Genomic DNA, 24,075 nt, shown 5'->3' on the forward strand with positions numbered 1-24,075 from the left:
TGACAACTCCCCTTTCCTAACCTTATCAACAGTCCCATGATTCTCCTGCCAAAAGTCCTACATCTCTGCAAACGGAACACACATACCCCCACAATAGTGACTCAAGGAGCTTTTCAACAAAGGCACTCTCCAACTATCAGTGAATCAAACTCAATGTCTTTAGTCTGGTTTTCACAGAAAGCCTGTTTTGCTCCACTGATGCTTCACAGTAGCATAAACTTAACTCAGAATTCTAAAACAGTACCTACACACTAATATGGTATTTAAAATCAAGAAATATTAACCTAGAAAACAACAAAGACGATCACCTCAATAAATTATATAACACTGTTTCTATGGTTTAAGATCCTGAGTCTAGTTTATAACATCAACACAATTAATTTTATATGTTTAAATCACATATATCTTAATTTTTCTAATTAAAAATTTTAAATTTTAATTTCACATATATTTTAAAAATTAAAATTTAATTTTTAATAACAAAATTTTATTTCTCACTTTTTCATGTTAAAAATTAAAGCTTTTCCAAAAGTGGTACTTGTGTTGAAAGTTTATGGAAATGTCTTCAGTTATCTGGTGCAAGGCAGATAGTTATCTTAATGATTGATTAATGTTGATCTAAACCAAACTACTCTTCTCCTCCCCTTGTCTCCCTCCAGACAAAAATGAAAAGAAAAAGGGTGTAATGCTAGACTTGTTCAGTACTGGAAAAGCATTTGCTAAACAAACAAAAATTCTGTTTGTTTTATAACCCAGCAGGACCCAAAAGGTGCAAATCATAAAAACTATTTTCATTTTTTAAGAACCATGTATTATGACTCCAATATTAAAACATCAGCCCACAGACAAAATGGCAGTGAGGATTAACAAAACTTATTTTTTTAAAAAACGATCACAAATAAACTGTTTCTCTTGCTGATCAGTGCCTAACTAGAACATCTTGTCCCTAGAGCCCTGAGGATGTGTGTGTGTGTGTGTGTGTGTGTGTGTGTGTGTGTGTATATATATGTATATATATATATATGTGTATATATATATATATATATATATAAAACTTACACCACCTTTGACAGAAGAATGACATAATTCAGTTCTTGATTAGCAAGTCTTGTAAGACAAGTAGGGAGTCAGTGAAAATTAATGACGGATGAATCACTATTCTCACAGTCCACCAACCAACAGTCACTAACAAGGAGCTGCAGAGCCACTAAAAATAACTGCCCAACTCCTCTGACAGAATTTTCGGTGTACCAGCCCTGGCTCCCCTAATGAGCTGTACAGGCTGTAGCGGCAGAGACTTAGACCTGGGAGCCACACTACTAGAGACGGGTGTTAGGGGCAGACCCAGACAGGAGCCCTGGCTCCATCCTGTACTAGCTGTCTGATGTGTGGAGATAGGAAGAAGAAATGCGTGCCTGTAGAAAATACTGAGGGAATTCAACGACTCAGTAAGATAATGCAGCCAAACACAGTGCCAGCAGCTAACCGTGTCTCTCAGTTGTCTTTCCTCTGACTGTTTGTCCGTCACAGTGTACAGAAAACCATCAGCCAAAAAGAAGTTCAGTAAGTATTTCTTGATCAACTGATACATTTATCTGATTTTAATTACACACATAAGGGCTGAGACATTTTCTCAGATATTAAAGCATTTAAAAAAAAATCACCATTCAACCCAAAATATCACACTATGTTTTATAATAGTCCAATAAAAAAGTAAGAAAGTCATTTGGCTTATTATTCTGACCTTGGAATAGCTTGATCAAATCTTCATAAATAACTATATTCAATTCACCTTTACCGAGGTGCAAAAATCAAGGATACAAGCTTTCTGTAAATTCATTTACTGCTTTAAAGTTTTAGCTGTTCAGCAGTTACAGGAATTATTTTTTTAATCTGAAAGAGAAATATTTATATCTCAACTACAAAAGAAAAATTTTAAATTAGTCTTGGTTGATCTCTAAAACCCAACCACTTACATGCTCATGATTTTTTTTTAATCAACCCATTATTTCTCCTTAAAATGTGCATCCTGTGTACTTACTAAACATTTACTTGCACTTGCAATTTCTGTGTCAGGTTTACTTTGATGTAGAGCTTCTTAAAAAGACACTGAGTCTGTCTGTCCAGTGAAAAGCCTCATGTTTTTTGGAAAACCAACGCAGCTACACTGTTTCCAGATCGGCCTCCAAAGCTGAACTTGGGTGTGGGCAGCTCTTCGAAAAATTCAAATCCTGCCAAAGTTAAAACACTTTCATTAGGGACTGACTCCCACAGTGAAGGGATGTTTGTATTAACAAAGTACCTTCAAACCTTTCATAAAACTACATGATTCCAAACTGAATTGTGACTAAAGCTCACTTTATGATTTTCAATTCTACTCTATGTGTATATGTATATACACTCCCAAACACTGAAATCAACAAGCAACAGACAAAATTAAACTGCAGAAAAGAAGCTTTCCACCCATCCCTCATTTCCTCCACTTCCTTTTCATCATCCCTTCATGCATAGAGCTTTCCTCAATGGCTCAGCAGGTAAAGAATCTGCTTGCAATGGAGGAGATACAGGAGACGAGGGTTCAGTCCCTGGATTGGGAAGATCCCCTGAAGGAGGCAATGGCAACTCGCTCCAGTATTCTTGGCTAGGAAATCTCACAGACAGAGAAGCCTGGTGGGTATAGTCCATGGGGTCACAAAGATTTTAACACGACCGAGTGGCTAAGCACACATGCGCCATTATCATGAAGCACGCAAACCCTGCAGCTCCATCAGCCTCCTTTACCATCCAGTTGTAGGCAGCTTATCATGTGTTGAGGTCTTAGCATGCATCAAGTACTGTTTTGGGTGCTTTCTACATATAATTCAATTAATCCATATCAGATATATAAAAGCACTTTAACATAGAAAAGTTAAATAATGAGGAAATAAAAATGACAAAGTTCTGAAGAGGGATGGGGGTGACGGGGTGATGCCTGCACAACAATGAGCATGCACTTAGGGCCACAGAGCTGCAAGCTGAAAAAGGCCGAGTGGCAAACTCTATGTCAGATATAGTTTACAACAGTAAAAAAACGGTTTGGAACCCAGGATCCAGACCCAAACTGAACCCAACTTGGGAAGACAAGGACATAGTAACTGCCAAAGCAGTGCAGGGTGACTCTTTTTTTTCCTCACTTATCGTGGATTCAAACATTCTGGTTCAAGTCCCACCTCCACCACTTACCAGATGGCAGGTTATTAGGTTAAGGTCAATCTACCTCACCCAGAATCCTCAATTTCTACACAAGGAGGTTACAGGTATCACTGCCCTACCTAACTGTCAGTGATTTTGTGAAGATCAAAATAAGATAATGTGGTGTTCTCCTAAACTATAAAACAAAATGGAAATTTAATGTTATTATTCTTTTTTTAAAAAGTAAGACAAATAAGGGTGGGTGGCAGTCTACCATGGTTTTCTCTCATGATGGGACTAGCAGTTTGGGAGAATCTTTTTTTTCTTTTGGGGAAGGAGATGCCTATAATTTCTAAGTTTCCATTCCATGCCTGAGCTAAGGTTCAAATAACTCTTGTAAACAGAAAAAGATGCTTAAAAGGATATACACTATTGTATTAATTGGTTTTTCATACTTTTCTTCATAGTTCATATTCTTAACCAAAGTTCACCAAATCTTAATAACTAGATATTAAAATGCTAATTAATAACTAACTGTAAAAAAAAACAACTAACCATAAGAAAACTTTCCCAAAGAAGGTCAGGCCTTTTAAATAATACATTTTAATGCTAAAAAATGGAGCCACTGTGGTGGAAACATGTGGACACGCCCCTATCTGTTTTCTGAAATTCTGTAAGTGTTTCAAATACTTCATAATAAAAATTTTCAAAAGAAAATGGAGCTGTCTGTGTAAATTTTCCAGAACTAATCTTTTAACTTCCTGGACTAACACTATAGAATTTAAGCTGTTATATTTCAGTAGATAATACATCAAAGTGTTAAAAGTGGTTGTATACCAGAGATAATGAATTTTAATTGTTTTAATCTATATACCTATGTGTTGGGGTTACTGATATTTTCAAATTTTTTCATAATGAATCTGGGTTACTTTTGTTGTAAGACAGGTTTCCGAGTTTTTTTTAATTCCCTAGTTATAAGAAAGTCAAGTTCCTTGGACATCAAATTAGAATATCATAGTGTCTGGCAAATGATTAAGCAATCTTAACCAAAACAAATACCACCACCAAATATTTATATAATAGGGCTATAAAGGAAAAATTCATTTCAACAGATTTACGAACATTTACATTTCAGATTAGGAAAGAAGCAGAGAACCTGAAAAAATTATCGAAGCAAGCTTGATTCTGTGCAAAAGGGAGCACAGAAGCCAATCTTAAACCCCAGTGAGAAGCCCCTCGGCAGCGATGCGTGGCAGCGCCCTGTGTCTAACTCCAAAACCATTTCCCAAGAGAAGAAAAATGTTTCCAGTGTATATAATTATTTCTTTAACATTTCCTGTGGCAACATTTCACTTATTTAAATTCTGCATTAAGTTCTGAAACTGAACATAAGCTAAACAATTTACTTAGTAGTTCTCAAAGACAGATTTTTAAGCACTCTTTACCAGGCTAAAGTCTGTTCCTCATTATCAAAGACAGACAAATATGTTTTTGTCTGGTGGTTTCAAGGGTAAAAGAGAACACCTGTATTTAAAAACCAGGAAAGGAACTTGCCCTACACAGTGTAACGCTGAGCATTTATTAAAACTGTCAAGCTTCAGGAAAAAAGACTATTGGTACAGGGCCTCAACAGTTCTAAAGGAAACAAATCTAACATAGAAGATAATAAAATTAATGACATGAAATAAAAGACAATAAATCACATCATTCTTGTTTTCCAGAGGCAGCGGTAATGAAGCCTCAAGCTCACATTTCAAGCTTCAAACACATCGAGTTTTACATTATATAACCTGCCCAGCCATCGAGTGCACACAGAAGGACGTGTGTTCCATGTTCTCCCTCCTACTGCCTATTCCCTCGCTACCAAACGGAAAACAAACTCTGAGATGAAGCACATGCAACATAGTTATAGATCCATTTCTGGTTAGCTTGTGACAACTGAAGTTCAAAATTGAACCACAAATTTAGTACCATGTCACTTATTAAGACTCCATCCTGAAAATTCTTCCCATTCCTTAAAAAAAAACCCTTAACACTAACCTGAAATGGAGTGTAAGGAAAAACCAAGCAAACACCTAGCTATAGAGTCTCAAGGTACTTTCCAGAAAGGCCTGTGTACTGCATGAGTAAGTGACAGGTGAAATAATCCTTCAACCATGCAAGGAACAGTCTGCCAAAGCTCAAAGTACTTGCGTATGGATTAAAGATTCTCACAAGATTCCCATTTAGTAGACACAGTACTAATTATACTTTGCTAATCGGGAAGGGAAAAAAAAAAAAACATTCCTGTCTTGGCACCAAAATCTTGCAAAAAAAGTAGAGATTTCCTCAAGAATTAATACGCAGTAATTCTTCTAAATTCCTATGTTTTGCTTCTATGCAATGTCAAAAAAAAAAGAATAAACACTGAAACAAGAAGATAAATCCTAAACACCTAAATGAGCACTAGTATCCACAGAATTAAAACTCTCACCATAGAAGACTTTAAAAAACACTAATACCATCTGCCTTATTACCATTATTACTAATTACTGGTATATCAGTGCACTGAATTCAGAAGCACAATATATGTGCTGTTTTTGTTTTGATTCTCTAAACAAGAGATTATACAGCTTAAATAAAGAACTTAATTTTTACGGGCTCATAAATTTTAGTACTTAACTGCCAGAATTTCTTGGACAATTTTACAAAGGACTCTGGATCTCAACCAATATTACTTCTTTGTTCTTTGAATAAACAGTTAAAAGCACTGCCATGGTTATTAACAAAGAAGAAAAGCAGGCAACTCCCACAAACACAAAAGTAAAACACTGTAACACCAAGAAAAAAACCTATTTGAGTGCATTCAACACGAGGCAAGAACACAGTTAAACAACACACAGCCATGTACCTTCACTGAATTCATCCAGCAACTCTTCCTTGGTCCAATTACAAGAGGTTATTAGAAAAAAGCCTTTCACTTTCAACACTCTGGAGAGAGATTCCACATACTGTTTCCGCTTCTCAATTGCATTGTCAGGATTAAGGCTTATGGCATCAAAAGTCCCTTTGTCAATACAAATATGAAATCCAGACAACTTTGTGGAAGGGTTCAAAAAGTCTTCTACCTATATTAAAAATCAACATCTATGTGAAACAATCCACACACAATCTTTACTGAATTTAAGTAACAATCTGTAAAAAGTGATAGATAAAAGGAGCAATTAATTACAATGGCATTTTACATATAATAAACATATTTTCAACTTTACAGCTAACTTTTATGTGCTTCATTCCAAGATCATTAAAGCTAAGATTAGTAAGCAAGACTGACAGTGTTTCCTGGACATTCCAAATCTCTACAAATTTGGAAACAAATCAAAGCCAGGTGTACTGCCTAATAATACCAGCACACAATGGAGCTCACAAGCCCAGTTTATGAAAAAGTTATTTCTGTTGAAAAGCAGAATATTTGACATATTTTTTTAAATGACAAAAAAAAATCTGGAATTCAAATAGGTCACTGGAAATGTGATGATTTTTAGCTGATATTACTAGTTGTCTGACCTAAAGTAAACATGGTAAATCAAAAGTTGTATTGCCTTGACTCAGCAGCTTACAAAGCAACTACAACAAATAGTATAAAGCCTAAGAAATTACAGGACGGTTTAAACTGCAATTACCTAACTTTTCAAACACCATGCATTTCAGATTTTGAAAGTCATGTATCATTCATCTCATTCATTTTCAATAACTTACTGATACTTCAGAAGCATCTAGAATAGGGATCTGCCTCAACTTCATAAAATATTCAAAATAATTTGCCAACAAAACTAATTCTGAAAAGCTACTTTGAAAAATTAAGCAGTTTGTGATTATTTATATAAACAAAATAATTATAAATGGTATATTATCTAAAACTTCATTATTGTTTGATCTTAAAATGTGTATCGTATGTTTTCATACACTCAAACATAGGTTTCCCACTCCCATCCCACATCATTACACCTGAGGCAAAATAATGACTACCACTCCTAAGAGTCAAGTCTGGAGAAGTTTCTATCCTAAATGCCCATATAAAACTATTCATGTATACAACAGATAGTTCATAGACACCTATGACATGTAGGAACATTTCAGGCCCTGGGACTATAACTGCAAACAAAACAAAAGATCTCTGTATGAGAATATATCTCATATTCTCTAAAAGGAGGCAAACAATAAATAACCAAATTATTTCAGATAAAGTGCTATGAAGAGAAAAATAAAGACAGTGAGTGATTAGGAAGAGAAATGTTTTGGAAAAGTAGTCAGGCAAGACCTCTTTAAGAAGGTGATATTTGAGAAGAGATCAGAATGATGAGAATGAGCCAAACAAACTAAGATCTGGGGCAAGAAGATTCTAGGCAGAGAGCAGCAGGAATATAGATTGGAGAAAAACAAGGCTGAAGCATATCAGGAGCAGAAAGAAAGTCAGAATGACTAGAGTGTTGGTGATAAAGAAGCAAAGGGGTAAAAACCAAGGGGCTCTGTAAGGCTGGGTAGGGGGTTCAGATTCCATTCTAAATGCAATGGGCAAGTGCTTGGAGGCTGATTTACATTTTAAAAAAATAACTCAGAACTGGGGCTCTGTAACAACCTAGAGTGGTGGGATGGGGAGGGAGGTGGGAGGGAGGTTCAAGAGGCAATGAACATATGTATACCTAGGGCTGATTCATGCTGATGTCTGGCTGAAACCAATACAATATTGTAAAGCAATTATCCTTCAATTAAAAATAAATTTAATTATATATATATACATATAAAATAACTCTGGCTGCCCTGTGGTAATGGACAGCAGTGGCAAGAGTGGAAATGGGAAGGCTAAGAGGCCACTGACGGTGGCTTGGATCTAGGAGGCAACAGTGGAAATAACAAGGAATGACACATTTTCTCAAATATTCTAAAGGTAAAACCAACAAAATTGTTTCTAGGATTATTTTTTCAGCAGCACCTCACAGCTTTTGAGATCTTAGTTTCCCAATCAGGGACTGAACCAGGAGAGCATTAAGTCCTAACCACTGGACCACCAGGGAATTCCTGGTTATTGAATAAAAAGGAAAGAGTGGGATGGGGATGGGAGTGAGTGAGAAGGCTAAGGGAGAAACCAAGAGTTTCATTTTGGACTAATTAATAGGCTATTAGCTATCTAAGTGGAACTATAGAATATGCAGCGTTTCTATAATTCTGGAGTTCAGAGGAGAAGCCCGGATAAAAATGTAAATTCAAGTGTCATCATCTCCTCACAGATCAGAGGGCAAAATAAGTAATCTTTGGGGTATTATACCACTTTATGCATTTACAAATTTTTGATCTGGTTAATCCAAAGTTAGCTATTATTCACGTGTATTTGCAAAAAAAGAGAGACAGAAAGGCAAAATAAACATACTTGAACACAAGAGGAAGAGGAGAAAATAACTTCCCCAAACTGACTAGACTGAAAATTTTAATACTGTTACTTTAAAAAGTTATCATTTTGGATTATTTATGACTGATCCTTAATTTATGAGTTTAAGGATGTCAGCAAATTAATACACATCAGAAACATTTAAACTTTATAACATTATAAATAAAAATAACAATGACAGCAATATAAATAATAGTTACCTTCAACTTAATGTTAGATAAACCTTCTTTTTCTATAATATTTTGAGAAAGCTGTATTGCAGACGGAGAATAATCAATTCCAGTAACATCAGAGAAACCAAATTTTGCCTGGAGACAGATAATTTTATACTTTAGTTTTCTAAAATTTTAAATATTGTTTTACCTATGAGTTATACTGTTCTGTTAGGACCCAGATTGTTTCATTAATATATCAAATGACATATACCCTCTAATAGTATAACATGTTTAAATTTTATTATAGAATCTAAATAGAAACTAAAAGTTTAAATTCATATAATGTGATAATTTATTTGCTTTTATAATATTTGATTTCTTTTTCATAAGAAATTCATTTTCTCAAAGACAATGACAATATATGTGTATTTCTGTCCTAAACAGAAAAAGGTAGTATTAATTTCCAATGCTGATATGCTCCAATTCACACATAAATCTGCCATAAATTTTTCTTAACACAATTAAGTTACATGAATAAATTAAATACATATGTAATAAGTCCTTTCTTTTAAAATTTTTCCTTGAGTGCAATTATAAATCACATAATTCTCCACCAACCATGGGATTATTAACGACCCTCCATTTGTACAGTATTTTTCATTTTTAAAATAGTTCACACATTCCAGGAGACCTTTACAAAAAACCTGCGGTATACTGGGCAGGTATTAATACCCCCAAAGAGGTAAAGAAAGCTCAGTGAACTCAAGAGTTTTGAAACGAAGCCTGCGATCCACACTAACCCATGTAAGGGTGCGAACGTGAGGAGCCTAAGAGCAGAAGCATGATGGCCTCTGGTCTTCAGCCCTAACTGTGCTGAACACTGTTAGACCATTCAGGCTAAAGGCAATTTCAAAGGAAATCTGAAGAAGAAAAGAAGTTGCAAAGTCAAGTGTAGCCTGAAATTCTCTTCCTGCTCTTTACCAGTCATTTAAGACTTACCTAGACTTTTCAACCCTAAGTGACTGATTCCTAGTCTAAACTCAACCCAACAATTATTTTCCACAGAGCACTTTTTTTCTCTTTGATCAATTTTATTTTCAGTCTTAAGATCTAATATCAAAAAAATAATCTAATATCCCTTCTTTGATGCCAACCTCCTATCCTTTTAGTGATCTCAATCCACATTGTGTAACAGCTTCGTTTTCTCCCCGTTTCCCTCATTTCCTTCTCTATCAGACCTAGAATGCAGGATGATTCTGTCAATTGACTCTAACTAGTTCCTGCTTCTCCACACTTGTTTACTCTTCCCTTAAACTGTATAAGAAGCATACACAGACATTTTAAGTTCCTAGAACATTCATTCTCAAACTATCGGCAACATTTTTCACATTCAGTTTCTGGCACTCAGTGAGAAATAAACAGACATTCAAGGGAATAATAAATGACCAAAGACTAACAGGGAAAAACTTATATTAGGAAAAGGCCCAAAAGAGACTCAAATAAAAGAATGATCAGAAACAGATACTTAATGCAACTTCCCTATCAGTACAGTGGTTAAGACTCTGCACATTCACTGCAGGGGGAAGCACTGGTAGAGGAACTAAGATCCCACATGCCACAGTCAAAAACAAAAAAACAAAAAAGAATGAAACAAATCCTTAAAACACTGAAATAAATGACAATCCGGGGAACTGTAACAGAACTGAAACCTATAACAAAGAACCAATACAAATAAGAAAATTTTTAAGTGAAATAATTAAATTAAGAAATTCAAGGGTGGGCTTGATGGCACACTGGACACAAACACAAAAAATACTGAAGTGGAAGAAAGGTCAGAAGAAAATACCACTGTTAAGCACAGAATGACAGAAGGATGGAAAATTAACAATAGGAAAGAACATAAAAGATATGATATGGCACAGAGTATTAAGATCTAAATATATATAATAGTCTTAGAAAAGGAGGAAATAAAAATAGGGCAGAAGAGAAAATGACATATGACTGAGAATTTCCTAATTCTGACAACGTATCTGAAGCCACAGATTCAAGAAGCACTATAAACTCAAGGCATGATAAAAACAAAGATAATACAGAATAATATATATCTGACACAATATATAATTTATATTATATACAAATAGTACAATATATCTGATGAAAGAAAACAGAAAAATCTCAAAATCCTGTAGGGAGTGGGGTGGGAGATACAGTATGACAGATCACCTTCTAAAGACTAACAGTAAGACCGATAGCTGACAAAAGCCAAACAAGGAAAGCCAGGAAACAGTGAAAGGAAACGCCAATCCAAAATAACACACCCAGCAAAAACCGCATGTGTGTGTGTACACACACACGTATACATCTCCATCAGAAAGGCAAGCGATCACTGAAAAGAGCACCAAATGTGAGCAATGACTGTTAACATCACAAAAATACAGGAAACCAAACATCACAGAACCACCTATTAAATTTACTTGTTTAAAAACTGAATTTGATAAAAATCTGTGGATCAGGGGTAAACAAACCTTTTCTTTAAAGGAACAGAGCATAAATATTTGAGGCTTGGCCACTCACACAGTCCCTGTCACACCTACTCAACTCTACTACTGTAGCACATAAACAACTATAGATAATATGTAAATAAATGAATATAGCTGTATTCCAAGAAATCCTTATAAAAACAGGGAATCCTAGATTTGACTCATAAACTATATAGTTTGCTCACCCTTATTCTGGATCTAACTCCCAACCTACAGAAAACACAGGGGACAGAAAATATGTTTAAATGGTACTATAAATATGCAATTAGAAAGTCCATACCATGGAAAATCATTGGGATTAATAAACTACCTTCTACAATAAATAAATCACCAAGTTAAATAAACAAACAATACACAGAGAATTTAAAAGAGCCTTAAAGACTGTCAACCAACTGCAAAATGTGGACTCAACAGCAGAATGGAAATAACAGAAGAAAAGTCAATGAACTTGAAGACACATCAATGCTAGTTATCAAATCTCATCCACAGACAGAAAACTAATTGGAAAAAAATGAACAGTGCTTCAGGGACCTGTGGGACAATAAATACAAAGCGGCCTAACTGATAGTTACAGACTCTCAAAAGGAAAGAATGTTATTGAGGGGAAAAACATTTTGAACACATAGAGCCTGAAAATATCCCAAATTTGACAAAAGACATAAGTTCTTAGATTCAAAAAGCTCAGTGAACTCCAAATAGGATAAGCAGAAAGCAATCTAAGCCATGGTACATCATAATTAAACTGCTAAAAACTATAAGAGAATGGAAAAAATCTTGAAAGCATTCAGAAAAACGATGCATTACTTACAACAACACAACAATTCAGACAACTGCAGATTCTTCATAAAAAACCGTGGAGGTTCGGGGACCTCCCTGGTAGTCCAGTGGCTAACACTACATGCTCCCAATGCAGGAGGCCTGGGTTCCATCTCCCTGGTCAGGAAACTAGATCCCACACATGGCAATGAAAGATCTTGCACGCCACAAGGAAGATCAAAGATCCTGTGGGCCACAACGAAGACCCAGTACAGCCAAATAAATTTAATAATAGTCAAAAAAGAAAAAAAACAAAAAAAAACAAGCTATGGAGGTCAGAAAGAAGTGACACAACATTTTTTAAGTGCTGAAAGAACAATTAATTCAGAATTCTATATTAAGCAAAAACATCCCTCAAGAATGAAGGTGAAATGATATTCTCAGATGAAGGAACACTAAGAAAACTTCTAGCCAGCAAAGCTACTCTAAAAATCATCCCTGAAGAAAGTTCTTTAGACAGAAAGTAAACAATATTAATTCCAGAACAAACAGACACACTCAGAAGATCAGGAATGAAGAAAAAACTGCAAAAGTGTCTTTACTTACTTAACAACTATTATTAACTATTATTCTCCTTTGAAAGGAGAATACAAAGGATAATTACAAGATTATCCAACAGGATTTTCAACATATATAATGATAATATTTAAGAAAACTACAACATAAAGGAGGGACGATTAAAAAACTCAAACGTTGTAAGGTTTTCTACATTCCACTTGAAATGGTAAAGCATTGATTCTAAGAAGATTGTGTAAATAATGTATATTATAATCTGTACTTTAAAGCTCCAAACACATTAAATATTGTTTAGTCACTAAGTTGTGTCTAACTCTTTCACAATCCCATGGACTGTAGCCTGCCAGGCTTCTCTGTCCATGGGATTTCCCAGGCAAGAATACTGGCATGGGTTGCCATTTCTTTCCCCAGGGGATCTTCCCGACCCACAGCAACCACTAAAAAAGCCAGAGATATAGTCAAATCCTTAGAGCAACCACTAAAGAAACTATACAAAGACATTTATATAGATATATCTAATTAAAATGGAATACTAAAAAATGGTCAAATTAACCAAAATAAGCAGGAAAGCAGAAAGGAAGAATGAAAAACACAGGTAACAAAGAAAAAAATAATAAAAATGGCAGACCTAAATCTAAATGTAAATGTTCCACATACACCAGTTAAAGGATAGAAATTCAGAAAAGATTAAAAACAAAAAAAGACCCAACTATATGCTGGCTACAAGAAACTCACTTCAAATATAATGACACAGGCTGGTTAAAACGAAAGAATAGGAAAAGATATATCATGTAAAAACTAATATAAAAATGTTGAACTTCACACCCACAAGCATGGCTATAATCAAAAGGACACATACTAAAAAGTTCTGGTGAGAATATGGAAAAAACAGAACTCACATACAGTGCTCGTGGAAATGTATAAAGATATAGCCACTGTGGAAACAGTCAAGCAATTTCTCAAAAGGTTAAATATAGAGTAACCATATGGACCTGGTTATATACCCAAGAGAAATAAAAACGTATGTCCACACAAAAACATAAACAAATTTTCACAGCAGCATTTTTCATAATAGCCAAAAAAACAGAAGCAACTTAAGTGTCCATGAACTGGCAAGTAGATAAATAAAATGTGGTAAATTCATACAACAGACTATTAACTGGGCAAGAAGAGGAATATAGTATTGATACATGCTACCATATGGATGAACTTTGAGAACAGTATGTTAAATGAGAGAAGCCAGACACAAAAGACCATAGACTGATGGCTCCATTTACACGAAATGTCCAGAACAGACAAATCCACAGGGACAAAATGTAGATCAGTGGTTGCCAAGGACTAAAAGGAGTGGGCAATAAGGAGTGAATGATAATGAATACAGGGCTTCTCCTTGGGGTGATGAAAATCTTCAGGAATTAAAACAGTGGTGATGGTTGCACAAATTTGTGAATATACTGAAAACCACTTTAAAGGGGTAGATTTTATGGTATGCAGATTATATCTCAATTTTAAGCTGAAAAAAAGCTTGATTATTAGCATTAAAACTAAAATTCAAAGTAAAAACTACCAATGTTAAAGAGGAACATTATACAGTAATAAACAGGTCAATTAATCAAAACACACATACAATCCTAAGTGTGTATGCTCTGAACAGAGTTTGAAAACACATGTAGCAAAAAATTAACAGAAATAAAAATTAACACAGACAAATTTACCAGTTCGGTCAGATAGACACTTCAACATTACTATATCCATAATTAATAGAAATAATAGAAAATCAGTAAAGGTATAGAATTGAATACCACCACCATCAAACACCATAAATCTAGTCAACACACTATATCAGGTAACAGCAGAACATACATTTTTTTTTTTCAAGTGCATATGAAACATACACCAAGATGGATTATATCCTGGATAATAAAACACATTTAAAAGAACTGAAATCATACAAAGTATGTTCACTGACATAATCTAATAAATAGGAAAAGGAGTACGTCAAAGCTGTATATTGTCACCCTGCTTCTTTAACTTATATGCAGAGTACATCATGAGAAACACTGGACTGGAAGAAACACAAGCTGGAATCAAAAGATTGCCGGGAGAAATATCAATAGCCTCAGATATGCAGATGACACCCTTATGGCAGAAAGTGAAGAAGAACTAAAGAGCCTCTTGATGAAAGTGAAAGAGGAGAGCGAAAAAGTTGGCTTAAAGCTCAACATTCAGAAAACGAAGATCATGGCATCTGGTCCCATCACTTCATGGGAAATAGATGGGGAAACAGTGGAAACAGTGTCAGACTTTATTCTGGGGGGCTCCAAAATCACTGCTGATGGTGACTACAGCCATGAAATTAAAAGACTCTTACTCCTTGGAAGCAAAGTTATGACCAACCTGCTGTTGCTGCTGCTAAGTCACTTTGGTCGTGTCTGACTCTGTGCAACCCCATAGATGGCAGCCCACCAGGCTCCCCCGTCCCTGGGATTCTCCAGGCAAAAACACTGGAGTGGGTTGCCATTTCCTTCTCCAATGCATGAAAGTGAAAAGTAAAAGTGAAGTTGCTCAGTCGTGCCCGACCCTCAGCAACCCCATGGACTGCAGCCCACCAGGCTCCTCCATCCATGGGATTTTCCAGGCAAGAGTACTGGAGTGGGGTGCCATTGCCTTCTCCGATGACCAACCTAGATAACATATTAAAAAGCAGAGATATTACTTTGCCAACAAAGGTCCATCTAGTCAAGGCTATGGTTTTTCCAGTAGTCATGTATGGATGTGAGAGTTGGACTGTGAAGAAAGCTGAGTGCCTAAGAATTGATGCTTTTGAACTGTGGTGTTGGAGAAGACTCTTGAGAGTCCCTTGGACTGCAAGGAGGTCCAACCAGCCCATCCTAAAGGAGATTAGTCCTGGGTGTTCATTGGAAGGAATGATGCTAAAGCTGAAACTCCAGCACTTTGGCCACCTCATGTGAACAGTTGACTCACTGGAAAAGACTCTGATGCTGGGAGGGATTGGGGGCAGGAGGAGAAGGGGACGCAGAGGATGAGATGGCTGGATGGCATCACCGACTCGATGGACATGAGTTTGAGTGAACTCCGGGAGTTGGTGATGGACAGGGAGGCCTGGCGTGCTGCGATTCATGAGGTCGCAAAGAGTCGGACACAACTGAGCAACTGAACTGACTGAACAAAAAGAAAAATCCCCAACAACTGGAAATTAAAGAACAAAGTTCTAAATAATCCATGGATCAAAGAGGAAATTAGAGAATTTCCTGGTGGTCCAGTGGTTAGGGACTCTGTGCTTTTATTGCCAGGGGCTTGGGTTCAATCCCTGGTCAAGGAACAAAAATCCCACAAGACACATGGCACAGCCAGAAAAAGAAAAGAAAAGAAAAATAAAGCATATCAAAGTCTGTAGGGTGCAGGAGCGCCTATAGGAAAATTTTTAGCATTTATATCATTAAATGTTTATGTCAGAAAAGGAAAATCTAATGTCAAAAATCTAAAGCTTCTACTTTAAGAAGCTAGAAAAGAGAGCAAGAATAAATTGAAAGCAAAAAGAATGAAAAAATAATAAAATTAAGAGCAAAACTCATTGAAACTGAAAACATAAAAACAAGGTCAATGAAAAAAAAGCCAAGTTTTATAAAAGACAGGAAAAAATTAATTTCTAGCATCATCATCAAAAAAAAAAGAGAAGACAGAGTAACTGATATTAGGAATGAACAAAGCCCTATCAATACATATCCCACAGATATTAAACGGATAACGAGAATACAATGCAGAACTCTATACACACAAATTCAAAATGCACTAATTCCTCAAAAACTGCAAACCATGCAAACTCTCTCAAATGAAATAAAATAACCTAAATAGGACTGTGACTATTAAATTTAATTCATACTTCAAACCTTTAGTAAAGCAATCTCCAGGTTAAATGGTTTAACTGTGAATTCTACCAAACACTCAAGAAGAGACACAAGTGCTTCACAGTATCTTCAGTTCAGTTCAGTTGCTCAGTCGTGTCCGACTCTTTGCGACCCCATGAATCGCACCACACCAGGCCTCCCTGTCCATCACCAACTCCCGGAGTTCACTCAGACTCGCGTCCATCCAGTCAGTGATGCCATCCAGCCATCTCATCCTCAGTCGTCCCCTTCTTCTCCTGCCCCCAATCCCTCCCAACATCAAAGTCTTTTCCCAAGAGTCAACTCTTCGCAGGAGGTAACAATTCAAAAAGGAGACAATGCGTTCCGTTCTTTTCATAAGGCCAGGGATACCCTGAAGCAAAAACCAGATAAGGGCACTTCAGGATGGAGGGAAACTGCAGACAAATATCCCTCAAGAATGCAGACGCAAACGTTCTCAACACAATGTTAACAAACTGAGTCTAGCAATACAGAAACAGAATTATATATTATGACCAAATGAAGCATACTGCACAAGTTCAACACTGGTTCAATATATGAAAATCAATACAATCCACTGTATTAATAGTCTAAAGAAAAAATAAACCTCGTGATTATATTCACTGATGCAAAAAAATTATTTCATTCTACTTTTTTTTTTACAAAATTCAACAATCATCCTAGAAACACAAGGGAACTTCTTCAATATGATAAAGAGTATGTATCTAATAAGACCCTGCAGCTAACATACATACTTAATGGTGGAAAACGGAAGACATTCCACCTAGGATGGGAACAAGGCAGAAATGCACCATCACCAGTCTTAGGCTATATGTGTACTGGAAGACCTATGTAGTGTCAGCAGGCAGGAAAAAAAGGAAGGCATACACATTGCAAAGAATGAAATAAACTTACCCTATTCAAAATTAACATGACTGTCTATATAGAAAATCTCAGAAAATCCACCAAAAAACTTCTAGAACCAATAAAATGCAAGATTAAAGGACACAAGGGAAACAAACAAAAATCAATCATATTTCTAGCAATAAACACTGGAAACTGAATTTCAAAAACCAATACCACTTTAAATACTCCACACACACACACACACACAAATACACAGGTATAAGTCTAAAAAATATGTACAGATCTGTATGCTGAAAACTAAACAATGCTGATTAAAGAAATCAAGGAAGATCTAATAAATGAAGAGACATACCATGTTCATGAATTAGAAGACTCAAGATAATAAAGATGTCGTGTATGTTAGTTGCTCAGTTGTGTCCAACTCTTTGCAACCCCATGGACTGTAGCCCACCAGGCTACCCTGTGCATGGAATTCTCCAGGCAAGAATACTGGAGTGGGTTGCCATTTCCTTCTCCAAGATGTCGAGTCTCCTCAAATAATAGATTCAGCTCAATTTAAACCAAATTTTCAGCATGTATTCTTTTGTAGATGTTTACAAATTAATTCTTAAATTCATTTGGAAATGTAAAGGAACAAGAACAGACAAAACAACATTTGAAAAAGAATACAGTTGAAAGAATTACACTACCCAACTTTAAGATTCACTGAAAAGCTACATTAGTCAAGATAGCATCCACAGTATGTCACCATGAATTCTTTCAAACATCTAAGAAACAAAGCCAATCTTAAAAAATCATCTGAGAAAAATAAAGACAATTCTCATCTCATTTTTTTAGAGCAGCATAACCTTGATTTAAAAAAAACCTTACATTAAAATTCCAAGTAAGAAAAATTACTGGTTAATCTCTCTTATAAAGCTATATACAATCTGCCTGCAGTGCAAGAGATCTGGGTTCAATCCCTAGCTCGGGAAGATCTGCTGGAGAAGGAAATGGCAAACCACTCCAGTATCCTTGCCTGGAAAAGCCTATGTACAGAGGAGCCTGGTGGGCTGCAGTCCATGGGGTTGCAAAGAGTCGGACATGACTGAGTGACTAACAGGACACTATATAATTCCTAAGTAAAATACTACCAAATCAAATCCAACATTATATGAAAAGGATAATATACCATGACCAAACATGGTTTACTTCAGGAATGGAAGTTTGTTTTAAAATCAATCAACCACTAAAATTATCTCAATAAAATTGTCAATTTAAAAAAAACTGAGGAGACTCCACCAAAATCAATCAATTCAATTCAGACAAAATCAAGAAGAAAAATCATCTGATCATATCAATGAATATCAAAGAAAGCAAAAGATCAAGTGCACTATCCATTAAGATTAAAAACTCTTAACAATCTAGAATATAAAGGAACATCATCAATTTCAATGAATATCTAGAAAAGCCTAGTGCTAATATCATATTTAACAGTGAAATATTAGAAGCTTTCCTCTTACAACAGGCAGTGTTAGAGGGCCATCTGCCTTCATGATTTCTATTCAACACTGACCTGCAGAGTACACAGCATTTTAATAAATAAAATATTAAGAATGGAACAGAAGAAATACCACTATTATTTACACATGACATTACAGTCTTTATAGAAAATCCACAAGAATCTATAGGACCTACTGTATCCCTATGGGAACTCTACTCAATATTATGTAACAGGCTAAATGGGAAAAGAATTTGAAAAAGAATACATATATGTATATGTATAACTGAATCACTTTGCTGTACACCTGAAACTTTACTCCAATATAAAATAAAAAGTTTAAATTTTTTTAATTTTAAAAAAGAATCTATAAACTGTTGGAATGAATAGTTTGTGAATCACTGGATACAAGATCAATATAAAAATCTCTTGTACTTATACATAATAGCAATAAACTATTAGAAAATGAAATTTTAAAAGCATAACAATAGCAATTACAAAAAAAAAAAAAACTAGGAGTCAATCAAAGAAAAATATATAAGATCTCTACAGAAAAAACAACAAAGTACTACTGAAAGAAAATTAAGAACTAAATAAATGGACGAATTCATCATGTCCATGGATTCAGAGACTCAACATTATAAAGATGTAAATCCTTCTCACACTGATCTATTATATATCAGTTGGGTTTATTCTCGAAACACATTTAACATCAACAGAATACAGGAAAAAATTCACATGATTATCTCAATAGATACAGGAAAAACATTTAATCAATAACAACACACACACATACTTAGCAAAGGAGAAATAGGAGGAAACTTTGGTCTGATAACAGAGTTATCTATAAAACTAGCTTATAAGATACATCATACCTAACAGTGAAACACCAAATGTTTTCTCTGAAAAGGGCAAAAAAAGACAAGGGTGTCTTCTGTCACCACTAATTTTTAACATTCTCCCAAAGATCCCAACACTGTAACAAGGGGGGCAAATTACAAAGGATTGGAAAGGAAAGATTAAAACTACCATTATTTACAGTTTGCATAATTATATGTGTGTGTGTGTTAGTCTTTCAGTCTGTAAAAGAACCTATAGTTAAACTATCAGTCTCAAAGGATAAATCATTAGCCTCTATACGTAAGCTACTAAAATCCAAAAGAATCTACAGGTAAACAATAGAATGAATAAGTAACACTGTGATATAATCATACAAAGAATCACATACAGCAGCAAAAATGAATCAACTGCTACGAGCAACAAGCTGAGTGACTCTCACAGAATGCTGAGCAAAAGACCCTGGAAAGAACACACCGGAGGCTTGCATTTATATATCCAAAACAGGCAAATTAATCTATGATGTTAAAACCCCTGTGATAACCTTTAGAGAGGAAGGAGGAATAACTCTGAGAGGATCAGTGGGGAATTCAGGGGGGGGTTTCTAGGGTCTGTAATATCCTACATCTTGATTAGAGTGATAGGTCTGTTCACTGCGATAATGCACTGAGTCATACTCATTTGGTCTGCACACTTTAATGTACATATGTGACACCCAAACATTTCAAAAAAAATTATTACAATTTTTTTCTAATCATATTTCATGGCTTCAAACATCTGAATGGCTCCCTATAGCCTAAAAGCAAAATCTAAGCTCTTATGCATGGCATATGATATGGCTCCTACTTTTAATCTAATCCTCTGTTCTGTCTATCCCACAACACACTTCATAATCTAATTTACCAAATTTAGAGGGCCAGAACATGTTATGCTGTTTCAAACCTTCATACCTTTATATACTGTTTCCACTTCTTAAAATTCTCGCCCTCTTTATACTCTACTCACACTCAACACAATTTCCACCAATCTTGGATATTAGCTCCTCTAAGACCCTTTCTCTTCCCTCTTCCCCAAATCACTCCCTTTAATCACTCCCTTCCCTACACTCAGCATATATATTATTGTACAGATCAAGCTATAGCATCAGTTATTTATGTCTATGTCAGTCTATACTGTACTGTGAATAACTCAAGCACCAAGGTCTAAATTTTCCTATTTCCAGTGCCCAGCACAAGGCTTGGCAGGTAGCAGTCACTTAATACATTTGACTGTTATGTATATATCCTTACAAACTAAAACAGTAAAACTATCAAAGATGAAGCCTGTCTTACACTTCCTCCATAGCACTTGGCACTACAGGCATATAACAGCGACAGTTTAGCTAGGAGCAGACCCTGCACCAAAACTTAGTTCCATGGACAAAATGCTCTTTGCAAACCATATGCAAAACACCCTTCAAACCATGTGCTCACCTGAGAAGAGGGATATGTTCTACTGGAAGTGCAAAAAATCATCTTCCTTTTATATTGCAATACATACAGATTTCCAGAGTTTTAGCTAGAAGAAACCCATAGAGATCACCTAGGTAAAATCTTTAAGAAAGAACTAAAGCTGAGAAAAGAAAAAAGAGCTTGTTCAAGGTCAAGACTATAGCAAGAAGGATCAAGACTAGAACTCAGATCCCCCATTTTTCTCATTTAGTGCTTTCTCACAACCCATACAGTCTCCTTTCATGCTATGTGACTCTCAAACTAAGTGGCATGACAGCTTTACTACTTTAGACTGCTGGATTAGACTGTTAGATTAGAGCATCCCTAATTGCAAGGTTTTTTTTTCTAATTTCATTTTTAAATTTGGCTCTAACACATGAATATTAATAGTACCAACAAGTTCAACCAGGAAAACACCATTTCCGGTTCCAATATCAAGCACTGAAGCATCCAATGGAATCTTGTGTTTCTGCATCCACCTTATTAGTCGAGTCATACTCTCTTCTCCAAACCTATCAGAAACAGAGAATCAGCCAATCAAACTACCAAGGGCTAGAGAACAAAGGTTACAGCTACACCCCACCTACACAGCTTATTCAATACGCTCAATTAAGTTTTTTTTTTTGAAAGTAAGAAATACTATCTGTAAACTTAATCTTCATCTCTATTATTAAGGAGGAAACACCCCCAAGAATAGAACAGAATGGATAAGGTTGATATGTTACTTACAACATTTCTCTACATCAGCATTAACATCTTGTACATGTTGTTGGCTCAAAACTGCATTGCTTATTGAAAATGGACAATTACAGAATCAGGGTTATTTCCTAAGACTGTCATCAAATTTATACCTAGGCCATTAAAAAAGAAAAGAGAGTGATTCTTTAAATCTACCCATTTAAGCCAGACAGTCCAAGGTTCCCAAGATTTTTACTTTCTCTGGGATAAGCACTTAAAAGATACACACACACACCTACATAACCTTCTGGATCATAATCCCACTGTTTTCTCTAACTCACCAGATTTCTCCTGTATCTCCGTATTCTTGGAAAGTTTGCAGTTCTCTCTTATAGACAGCATCCCAACTATATAAATAATCAAATGCAAACCAAATTATTGAATTAAACTGTATTATGAATTCAATGTATATTTCTCATGCATTACCGGGATAGTTATGACAGAAATTTAAAACATTATTAGTGTTGATAAGTACACATAGCTCAATCTCTTAATATCCTCGTGTTAAAAGAATGAGAGTAAATGTATACATGCAAAGCACTCACAACAATGCCTAACAATAACAACGGTGTATGTTTTAGCTTAAAAAATACAAAGGAGTATCCATCCAAGAATCCCTAAGTTCCAAACACAAGTCCAAAACTGTACAGGCAGTGTCATTACAGTACATTTCAGTCTCAAATGTAGAGATGGGAGTATTTTCTACCAGTGAGGTGATTACTCACAATGGAATTCATTAAAGATAAGCTCCGCTTAAAAGTTAGCTTTAAGTTTAAAACTTACTCCTTTTAAGGACTCCTCCCCCATCGTTGGCCGCCTCTTCCTACTTCCTGTCTGTAGAATCCCTGGTCTACCTCCCAGTTACCTCTCATCCTTACCTTTCCCCACGGTCACTCATTCATCCATCTACTAACCCACTAAATGGTTACTGAGCGTCTGCTTAGGTCAGATCGCTTTCTCCTACCCCAAGATGCCCAGTGTCTCCTCGATCCCTCCTTAGACCATCCCCGACTCCCACCCCTCCTAGTTTCCACGTCCCTGCCCTCTTCCACTGAACCTTCTCAGGTCCCTAAACCGGGCAATTGTCGCCCGGCCTCCTGCCCTTGCCCACCAGCCCTACTTGTCAGACCCACGCTTTTTCCCTTTTCTCAGTTCAGTTCAGTCGCTCAGTCGTGTCCGACTCTTTGCAACCCCATGAACCTCAGCAGGCCAGGCCTCCCTGTCCATCACCAATTCCCGGAGGTGGCTCAAACTCATGTCCATCGAGTCGGTGATGCCATCCAACCATCTCATCCTCTCTCGTCCCCTTCTCCTCCCGCCTTCAATCTTTCCCAGCATCAGGGTCTTTTCCAGTGAGTCAGTTATTCTCATCAGGTGGCCAAAGTAATGGAGTTTCAGCTTCAGCATCAGCCCTTCCAATGAACACCCAGGACTGATCTTCAGGATGGACTGGTTGGATCTCCTTGCAGTCCAATGGGCTCTCAACAGTCTTCTCCACCACCACCCTCTCCTCAAGCCTACCCCCAAAAGCTTAAGACTCCCTAAAAACGCCCACCCAGGACCTCTAAGGCCAGCCCCGCACCCCACGGGCCCCTTAGACGTCAAAGTCTTTGAAAGGCCTGTTCACATGCGGCCCTCCGGACTCCGTCCCTAAGGTCCCCCTGACTCTCTCCCAAGGTGGCCCTTGCGGCTTCCACCCATCCCGCCCCCCTCAGGCTCTCTCCATCTTCCGGGACCCCCACCACCACCATCACCACGTCAGGGTTCCATGCCTCCGTCCCGCCTCCCGGGGCCCGGACCAGACAGCCACGCTCACCCTCCCCTGCCCCGCGCCACACTCACTGCTCTCGGGTTCCCAGCGCAGACGGGACAAACCCATCCCCTTCGGGGCCCCAGCCTGGGGACCGCGCCGCGCCTCCGGCGCCGCCGCCGTCGTCCGCGCCCTCGTTCATCGCGCTCGGCGCCCCGGACGGCCGTTGGAGCCGCCATAGAGACGCGGAGCGGGCAGAGCGGACGAGCGGGCTGGCGCCTCTAGGAGGCGGGAGGCCACCCTCTCTACTGCTCCGGGCCCCCGCGGGGTCGGCTGTCTTGCTCTCCTCCCGGGGCCGCCTCGGACCCTAACCCAAGAGTGC

The 24,075-nt window shown here is 36.9% G+C and overlaps 2 protein-coding genes across 2 annotated transcripts in view; both read right to left on the bottom strand.

The window, feature by feature from the left end:
- FAM53B (family with sequence similarity 53 member B) overlaps nucleotides 1-23,910 on the bottom strand; it is a 149,840-nt gene extending 125,930 nt beyond the window's left edge. The window contains exons 1-3 of the mRNA XM_052660685.1: nucleotides 23,786-23,910; nucleotides 22,225-22,290; nucleotides 21,603-21,717 (exon numbers count right to left, since the gene is read on the bottom strand). The gene's annotated coding sequence lies outside the window, so the exon portion shown is untranslated. The remainder of the gene's footprint in view (nucleotides 1-21,602; nucleotides 21,718-22,224; nucleotides 22,291-23,785) is intronic.
- On the bottom strand, nucleotides 1,608-23,895 carry EEF1AKMT2 (EEF1A lysine methyltransferase 2). Its single transcript, XM_052660831.1, is given in 6 exon segments — nucleotides 1,608-2,231; nucleotides 6,062-6,278; nucleotides 8,797-8,904; nucleotides 16,509-16,526; nucleotides 17,554-17,590; nucleotides 23,786-23,895. Coding segments are annotated over 6 exon segments (585 nt in total). The 3' UTR covers nucleotides 1,608-2,136.
- Nucleotides 23,911-24,075: the final 165 nt, after the last annotated feature.

The sequence above is a fragment of the Budorcas taxicolor genome, chromosome 23 (assembly GCF_023091745.1).
Source record: "Budorcas taxicolor isolate Tak-1 chromosome 23, Takin1.1, whole genome shotgun sequence".
In the NCBI taxonomy this organism is placed as follows: domain Eukaryota; kingdom Metazoa; phylum Chordata; class Mammalia; order Artiodactyla; family Bovidae; genus Budorcas; species Budorcas taxicolor.